This window comes from Pan troglodytes, chromosome 17 (assembly GCF_028858775.2).
Source record: "Pan troglodytes isolate AG18354 chromosome 17, NHGRI_mPanTro3-v2.0_pri, whole genome shotgun sequence".
Classification (NCBI taxonomy): domain Eukaryota; kingdom Metazoa; phylum Chordata; class Mammalia; order Primates; family Hominidae; genus Pan; species Pan troglodytes.
The window spans coordinates 58938073-58947455 of record NC_072415.2 but is presented as its reverse complement, the minus strand read 5'-3'; the positions used below and the strand labels follow the sequence as shown (position 1 = coordinate 58947455).

Sequence of the window (9383 nt, the reverse complement as noted above, 5' to 3'; positions counted from 1 at the left end):
CCCCATGGGTTGCAGGAGACTCAGGACTCTGCCTGGGAGCCAGGGGATGCCCAGTGAATGGGGAGGCTGAAGATGGAGACCAGTTAGAATTATGGGACACTGAGCAGGAAGCACAGACCTGCACTCCACAGGCCTGGATCAGGGGACTCAGGCACAAAGGTGGCCTGGGTCCTCAGCCTGGTCCCCATACCCACCCACCAGTCCCATCTTAGGACTAAGAAGGCAGCAATTCGAGGCCTGGTCTTTGTGCCTACAGGTCCCATGACATGGGATTGTTACTCTGCTTCTGTGAGCCTGTCTCCCTTCTTTACAATGGTGTCAAAAACATGTCACCTGGTAGCGCTGTCGTAAGGATCAAACATAGTCATATATTTAAAGACTATAAAGCCCCATTCAAACCTATGGGATGGCTCTGTAAGCCTCAGTTTCTCCAGATTTGAAATGGATATAAGCATTGTATTTACTTCTTTCACGGGGCTCTGGTGAGACCGTAACCAGATAATGTGTGCTAAAGGGCTGCAGAGGGGAGAAAGTGCTGTGTGATGAATCGGGCTCTCAGGGGCCAGCCTCCTTAGCGCGGCAAACACAGCTGCTCTGGCTGGCGCTTGGAGCTGTCTGGCTGGCAGCCAGTCCAGGGCAGAGGCAGCTACTGCATCTGCTTCCAGCACGGGCCAACTGCTTCCTTGGAAGACTGCTTTTGAACCACTCCCCCTCCCCAGCCCTGAGTCACCCAGAGATCAGGTGGGCAGCAGAGAAAGGTGGGACTCCCAGCTCAGATGACACTCAGGTAGGGCCAATACACCTGTTAGGCATATACAAAGGGTGCTGCTATGGACGGAATGTTTTTGTGTCCCCCTAAATGCATATGTTGAAATCCTAATCCCCAATATGATGGTATTAGGAGGTGCCTTTGGGAGGTGAGGAGGTCAGAGGGATGGAGCCCTTATCAATGGGGTTAGTGCCCTTATAAGGGAGACCCCAGCAAAGTCTCTTACTCTCTTTCTGCCATGAAGATCCAATAAATTAGCAGTCTGCCACGGGAAGTAGGCCCTCACTAGACCATGACTACGCTGGCACCCTGATTTGGGACATCCAACTTCTAGTATTTTAAGAAATAAATGTCTGTTGTTCATAAGCCACCAAGTCTATGGTACTTGGTTACAGATGCCTGAATGGACTAAGACAGGAGCCCACAAAATGTTTTTTAGGGGCCAACAAAGTGTTTTAATTTTTTTTAAAATCAGGGGTAAAAAAATGAACTTCTAGGTGGGAGAAAATGTTTTAATAAAAATAATATATTTGTCTCTATTACCAATGTAGTCATAATATTTCCATTTTTTTTTAAATGGAAGAAGGGGCCTATGAAGGCAAAAGTACCTAAGGCCCATAGGAGTGAGAATGCAGCCCGAGTCCATGGTATGGATTCTGTTCCACATTCAAGCAACTTGCCAGAGCCCCTGCCCCATGTTGCAGATGTGCCAGCCAGCATTGTTTCAGCCAAGATGGCAGACCCCGAGATTGCAAAAGAGCACAGCAGCATGGCCTGCTGTCCCCAGACAATAATTCTGCACTACTTATGACAGCTCTCCATGGCCATTATCGTACTGTGTTCCAGGAGTGATGGATGGTGGCTCTCAACCATCTTTTCTCTTGCACCCATCCAAGGCATAGCACACATGTACCAGTAAGAAGAGGGGCTCCCTAAGGCCCAAATTCTGAAAATATTGGTGTGTATGTGTGTGCTGTTTTAGTATGTAGTTTGAAAATGTTCCCAGGCAATTCGGGTATTGACCCTGATGCTTGATATGTCCCCCTATCAGGGTCCCCCTCACTGGCCTGGGGGAAACTGGGATCCAACAACACACACTGCACATATGATAATGGGTCCTTTTATAGAACAGCACCAAATTCTGCACCATTGCTCCTTCTGCCCACTCCACTGAAATCTCCTGATCTGAGGTATTTCATCATGGTCCTAGTTTCCACCGATGAAGCGGGAAGCCCATGTGGCCTGCCCGCAGCCTGCCGAGTCCCAGGGGCAGCTGGCTGCTCCTGTTGTCTGGCTGGTGGGACTGGCTGGCTCCCTGGGGCGCTGCAGGGATGAGGAGTCTGAAGGACCCGCTCACTTTCTGGGCTCACCCTTGCCTTGGCTCTTCTGGTGATCAGCCTTTGGCGCATCTATAAAATGGGAATCGAAAACACTCATCTGCCTACTTCACGGGACCAGCTGAGACCGTGTAAGGAAGCCGCTGCGGAACTGTAGGAATGAGGGAGATCAGTAACAGTAAGGCAGGACCACTTCTTTCCCATTTCAACTGCTCAATCCTTTATTTTTCTGCTATCTATCTTTGCCTTGGTCCTTAAAAGACCCTTATAAGTTATGCTGTGAGCATCCCAGTACAAATGTAAACACTCTAAAATGACAAGAGAATGCCTACCAGCAGAAAGATGGTGGTGAAATCAGGATTGAAACATGTATTATTTCGATGCTGTGTCTCGTAGTATTCAGTAACTAACTTAGGGCCTTCTGGAAGCAGGACTAAACCATCCAGGAAAATCTCCTTTCTCTTTTGCAGGGTGTGATAAGGCTCTCTGTTCCTCATCGTCGCCCTACCTTTCATCTTGACCTCCAATGTCTGCTTCTACTGCTTTGCATTTTTATAAAAATAAATTTGGGCCTAGCACGGTGGCTCACGCCTGTAATCCCAACACCCTGGGAGGCCGAGGTGGGTGGATCACTTGAGGTCAGGAGTTTGAGACTAGCCTGGCCAACATGGCGAAAACTTGTCTCTACTAAAAATACAAAAATTAGGACTGGAAGCGGTGGTTCATGCCTGTAATCCCAGCACTTTCAGAGGCCAAGGCAGGCAGATTGCCTGAGGTCAGGAGTTCAAAAGACCGGCCTGGGCAACATGGTGAAACCCCACCTCTACTAAAATACAAAAAAATTAGCCAGGCGTGGTGGTGTGTGCCTGTAATCCCAGCTACTTGGGAGGCTGAGGCAGGAAAATTGCTTGAACCTGGGAAGCAGAGGTTGCAATGAGCTGAGATCGTGCCATTGCACTCCAGGCTGGGTGACAGAGCGAGAGTCCATCAATCATCTCAAAAAAAAAAAAAAAAAAAAAAAAAAAATTGGCCCGCCACATACCTCAATTGTTTAATTAAAATGTTCTCTCTCTCTACCCAGTCTGTGGACTTCTGGCTGTCCCTGTCAGTGTCATGGTGGGTGTGTGACTCAGTGAAGGGCAAGGCCCGAATCTCAACATGCCTTCACCCGGCTCCTGGGAGGCCCTGGCCGCCATTGTACCCAGGCCAGGGAAGGAGGAAGGGAGTTGGTGCTCTGGTGCGACCCCTGCAAGGAGCTGAAGGACCAGCAAGTTCTAGCCAGAAAGAATCCCCAAGGAGAGGGGAGCGTTACCAGGAAACAGTGTCCCCAGTGCCTTGCCATAGACAGGATTGTGCAAAACAAGAGACATGTCATCACAGGAAAAGAAATCACTGGGCCCTTCGGGGACTCTTTGATGAAAGACTCATTTGACCAACTGGGACTGGACAGCCACTCGCTGTTGACTTTTGAAAGCCACTGGGCCCAAATCTCAGCCCTCTTGAAATGACTCATTGCCAAATGCCACAGTGACATTTCCAGGGAAGGGGTAGGTTTGGGGGGTGGTTAAACCAAACCTTTAGTGCAAAAGCCATTTTGTCCAGGACTGGCTTGATCCTGGACAGGTCCAGGTCACTTTGGATAGGTCATAGTTCCCAGTTTTGGGGGACGTAAGTCTCCTTCACCCATGGTCTCCTGGACCAACTTCTTGCAAGAATCTTCCCCTCAGCTCATCTCCTGGGCCAGCTCCTGGAGGCCCTGCTAGTATAGCTGAGGCACATGAGCTTGGGGAAAAGGTTTCTTTTGCTGAACACACAAAGAGCACAGACTCTGGGCATTTTGTTTTTGGTGGTGTTTATTTTTTTAAAACCCACTTGTAGTTTGGGTTCAGCTGGAAAGCAGGACATACCGACGGAGGGAGGGTGGTCGCACTAGCGGGGTTCCGCGGCAGCTTTGGCGGGAAGCCCCAGGCCCCTGCTCTGGGGAGGTAGGTCCTGTCGTCCACTCCCAGCCGGCTCAGGGAGGCGGCCAGCCCTTCTGTGTGAGTGAGTGTTCCGAGCAGAGGAAAGTTGTCTTTCTCCTGATCTGTGTCCTCAAAGGCCCAGCCAATGGTTTCCCAACACAGTGCCCTGCAGCTGAGGGACACGACTCCCCAGGCAGGCCTGAGAGTGAGTCTGTCTGACAAGGAACATGGGCCGGTGTCTGATGCCAGGAAACAGACTGGGACTTGGCTTCTTGGAGGCCCGTGTCTGGGGCACCCCATGGGGCTGCTCTGGTGGCGGCCTGGCTGTCTGGGCCCCCGCCCCTACAGCTGCCCCAGCCTGATCTGTGGTACCCTTCCCACACCCCCCACCCTCATCCCTCGGAGAAAATAAAATAGAATAAAATAAAAATCAGAATAAATACCGACTCGGCCAACATTTACATTTACATGGATGGACAGGACGATCCCCAAACAAACAGTGAAGGTTTACAGACTGGTCAAGGAAGGACGAACAGAGAGAATGGGGTCTGAGGGTGCACACTCCCGTGGAGGGTGGCAGGGCTCCTGGCCTCGTCTGGTTGAGGTTGGGAGCCTCGCTGGGGCTGCGGTCCCAGAGCTTCGGCAAAGCCACCAGGCCTTGGGGAGCAGGGCTGTGGCAAGCAGGCCGCCTTGGAGAAAAACAATGACTAACTCATCCTGACAGGCAGTGGGGAGACTGAGACAGGATCAACATCAGATGGCTGGACCGCCTCTTCCATGCGCCAAGAACCGCGGGCGAGGGGAAAGCAATGCAAGCCTTAGAAATGCAATATCCAGCTCTGCCTCTCATCACATACATTCAGAGGTCAACTCGGACGCGGCCTTCCTCATGCCACAGAGAGGGGATGGACTTGGGGGCCAGGGTCTGTGGGGCATCCACTTCTGTCCTGTAGTTCCTGTCTGAGCAGTCTCCCTCGGGAAGCTGCCTCGGGGTCTCAAATTTTAGGCTTGACTGTTGTTGTTTCTTTAAAAAAAAAAAAAAGTCTTTTAACGTTTTCCTTCCATATCTGAAAAAGGAGCAGCAACCTGCATTTAGAAAAACAGCTTAAAGTGTTTTGTTCAGATTGGCTAGGAAGCGCTTTCAAGCAGTGGAATAAACTAGGCAAACAGTATGTCTGGAGCCACCGTGACACGACATGTAATTAAAAATATATTTATATATGTATACATATTTATATTTCACTTCTTCACACTCTGGTCCTAACAAACAGCCAATGGGGAGCTGCCCCTGTGGCCAGACCATCAAGGAGCCCGTTCGGAGGAAGGAGAATCAGGCCCCAAGGTGCCCACAACACAGCCCCCTCCACACAGTGTTTCGGAGCGTCCTGCATGAAGCTTGCTCTGAGCTCACCGTTGGGTCTAGGAGACCCCACTCCCCTGCCTCCTCCCTGACCTGAGCTCCCACTCCCAGGTCTCTCCTCTCTTCGGGGGCCTTGCCTCCTCCTAGCGGACAAACCCCACATGCTTCAGGGGGGCAGGGGCCACTGAAGCACAGGTGGAGGCTGCCTGGCCACCACGGCAAGCTCGCCCTGGGGCCTGCCCTGAGCAGCCCCGCATCAGCCCGGCTCCTCCCTCAAGGCCTCCTACCCGCAGGGCATCTGTGTCCCCAGGCTGGGCTGGGGAGGAAGGGCAGTGAGGAGGAGCTTGAGAAAGTCTGGGAAGAAACCGTGGAGGGAGGAAGAAGGCAGGGTTCAGGGCCAGGGACCAGAGGTGGCGTGCGCTTCTTGGGAGAGACCACTGACCTGTTTCAGGTAAACTTGTGCCCCCTACACCTTGTCGCCAACAGGCTCTTTTTAGAGACAGGCAAAGGCTCCACACCTGGGACCAGAGGGCAGGTTGCAGCTGCAGGGAAAGCTGGAGAGAACTGGGGAAGCCTCTCCCCACTCTCAGACTCAGAATCAATCAATCAATCACGAGAACCTTCCCCACCCATCACCTCCCGGCCAGTCCAGTGTGGACCAAGAGGGGCCTCCAAAGTGACCCAGGGCCTGCCCGGCCTCAATAAAAGAGCAAATAAGGAAGTGGCTAGGCTCTGACATCATTTCTGGGGGGGCTCATCAAAGTGTGTGCTCCAGCCCCCAGAGATGGAGCTATGTGGACACCTGTTCCACCCCACACTTTCCAGCCAACAACAGGGCCTGCTCCCCAGGACGAGGGCCTGCCAAGAAACCCCCATCTTGTTTCCCGGCTGGGAAGCTTCATCTGGCGACCCCACTGTCCCTTCCATGACCCAGTGAATTCACCCCTTTCCCAAGAGCTCACGGAGGGCTGGGCCTCTAGGTCCGAGCTGGGGCAGTGACACAGCGCATTAGCTAAAATCGAGTCCTGGGGAGCCCCCACTCCCATCCTTTTCCCCAGTAAGACCTGCGTGTGGAGCACAAGACACCATCTAGAATTTTGGTTTTAATTTGCCAGTCTCGTTCTGTGCCCTGTTTGCCACAAGGCCCCTGGGGCCAGGACCAGGTTTAACTTGGTCCCAGTGGTGACAGTATCAGCCCTTTGAGAAAACAGAGGCGCTGGAAGCCAGTGGCGAGGAACACAGGATTCCAGCGGGGACCCCCGCCGGGGCAGAAGTTCCCAATTACCCTAATTGGCTACTGGCAAGCTGTCTGTGGCTAGAATCCTTCTTCTAGAGGGGGGCTGGGTTTGATCTCCCACTAATCCGGGGGTCCTCAACAGTGCTGACTGTGTGATCACATCACGGGCATTTTCATTGACCAAAGAGACTTCAAAGCAACCGACTTTTGAAAAATAAAACACAATAAACAAAAGAGTGCAAGTGGAACTGCAAACTCCATCTCCCCCGCTGCGCCTGACCCCCTAGGCCTGAGGCTGGGGGGCTGCAGTGAGGAGGACTTGGAGGTGGGAGGTGGAGCGTCAGCTCTGCCATGGCTGACAAAGGCCGTCAATTACGGGCGGCTGGTGGGGACCGTGCCTGCCTTTGTCCTCCCGGACATCTGCTACACGTCGCCTGCTGCCAGTTGGCGGCTGCGGCTGACAGCATGCGGGAACAATGCGAGCCCGTCTCCGACCCACTTTTTCAGCCTTCCGAGGTCCTTTCTGACCCAAGCGGTGCCCCGGCGTGCGAGGCTGCCAAGGTCTCCGAGGAGTCACAGCGATGAGATCCCTCACACAAAGCTCTGTGGGGGATGGGTCTGATGGGGAGGGGAGAGGCAGGAGTGAGGAAGGGGAGGGCCAGGGCCACCAGGAAAAAGAAACATGCTTCCCTTATTGGTGTGAGCTTGCATGCTCGGGCTGGGGGGCTTGTGCGGGGGCACTCCTCTCAGGGATTTGCTCCCTTCCCCGTCTGGCTCCAGACTGGCCACCGACTCTGCCTGCCCTCCTCCCCATGTCTTTCTCCCGCCAGGGCCACCCCTGTCCTCCCGCCTGTCCATCTGGCCCTGTGCACCAGGGCCCCAGCTGCCCGTGGGCCGCCCGCCAGGCCCCCTGGCTGTCAGGCTGTCAGTTTCTGGATGGTTCTGTTGTAGTACTGCGTGATGGGGGGCGTCAGAGGGTTCCAGCTGTTAGCATGGAGCTCGATGACCTCTAGGAGCAGTGACCGGGTCAGCATGGACTCCGAGGGGCACAGCATCTTGTCCCGTGCGCTGGCCAGGAGCTCTGTCATCATCTCAGGCAGCTGTTCCTCCAGCAGCCGGCCTGTACTCTGCAGCTGCAGACAGAGATGTGGGGTTAGGATGGACTCGGGCCCCGCAATGGCCCACTGGCCATCCTGATTAGGTGGGCAGGGATAGGAAATAGCTGGGTTGTCTTAAGGACACACAGGCCCAGGCCCCTGTGCCACAGCTGGAATGAGGACAGGGAGAGTGGAAGGTGGAGTAGCCAAGAGTGAGAGCTCACATTTACCAACCAATCTGCCAGCAGGATCCAGAGGGATCCGAATATTGCCTACTGCCCAGGGCTGAAAGAGCTGTCACCAGGAACATGCCTCTTGTCCCTTTTACCCAAGAGCCTCCCTCTTCCAGGAAGCCTTCCCTGACTACATCCGCACCCTCAAATGGCTCCATGATCTGTGCCCCTTGGTGATCAGGGGGCCCTGTGGTCATTTTCACTTGCTGGGGCGTCTCTCTGGCAATGAGCTTAGTCATTATTACATGTGTCCATTGGAACTTGAGAGCAGGGGTGATGCCTCCTGTTTCTCTCGCTCTCCTTTTCTCCTGATCCTGATCCCATCTCCCAGCCCCCAGAAGTGACCTCTGCTCACGCTTGTGACAGGAAGTGGGGGAGAGAAATACAAACTGGGGAAGAAGGCCAGCCAGAGGCCGTCAGGAGAGCCCTAGATAATCTTGAAAAGCCCACTGGGAAGGAGCCCCTATTCCTGGACCAGCACACCCCTGGCCAGTGCCCCCCAGGCCCTCTCTATAGAATCTCAGTCCCCGTCTCTGTCCCCAGCCTTGTCCCATCCATTTTTCTAGTCTCTGCCTTCTTCACAAAGCCTCCCTTGACCCCCTGAGCCCTTCCTGACCTCTCTCCCCTGACTCTTCAGGGATGTCTCTGTACTTACACTTATTCTATCTACTCTCTGTGTGAGAGCTATTCCTAACCAGACTGGAAGCTGCCTGAGGGCAAGGACCAAGCTTTCTCCTCCTCCCTAATTCCCCCCTAATCCCAAGCCCCCTGTAGGGTGCCCAGCTGGAGGCCAACAAACAAACTGAGTCCCACAGACCCAAGACTGCCATCTGGTTCCCAGTGCTTCTGGCCTCTGAGCTCCTCAGTGAGGCCTTTGCAGCCAGGTGGAAGCCACCTGAGTATGCTTATGACAGCTGCCAGGTCCAGGTCCTCATCTGGAAGCCCCTCTCCTGCCTGCGTCCCACTCTGAGTGACTCTGGACCATCTGCAGAGGGCAAAGATCTGCCCAGGGACTGGGCCAAAGCTAGGCACTAAAGGGAGAGCCCAGAGGAAGAGTCTCCATTAGCAGGGGCCACAGCTTAGGGACAGGAGTGGCACCTCCCAAGAGGGGTGCTTTCGGGTGGGCTGTGCCAGCACTGGATTGCCAAGCATTAGCAAAGCAAAGGGAAATATTTGAGGGCAGAGGTAATCAGGAGCTTCTTAAGTCATTTGTGTGGCATGCCTGAGCTGGGGCGCAGGGGGCCTTGGGGGGACAGGGAAGTAGGCAATGCCACTGCTCTGTCTAGGGAATCACTTCTCTCTCCCTTCAGTCAGGGGTGAGCTGCTCTCACCATCAGTGTTCACTCTGGCTTGGGGTGGATAATTCTGGATGCAGAAGTCCATGCCCAC

At 53.9% G+C, this 9383-nt stretch overlaps 1 protein-coding gene across 26 annotated transcripts in view; it reads right to left on the bottom strand.

Moving 5' to 3' along the window:
- Positions 1-3941: 3941 nt before the first annotated feature.
- CTIF (cap binding complex dependent translation initiation factor) overlaps positions 3942-9383 on the bottom strand; it is a 328445-nt gene continuing 323003 nt past the window's right edge. For 12 of the 26 annotated variants that reach the window (XM_063795662.1, XM_063795665.1, XM_063795660.1 and 9 more), the window contains one exon: positions 3942-7797. In XM_063795662.1, the coding sequence (XP_063651732.1) occupies positions 7582-7797 (216 nt within the window). In that variant the 3' untranslated portion in view covers positions 3942-7581. The remainder of the gene's footprint in view (positions 7798-9383) is intronic. The other 14 variants (XR_010151928.1, XR_010151923.1, XR_010151926.1 and 11 more) reach the window with 4 other exon arrangements.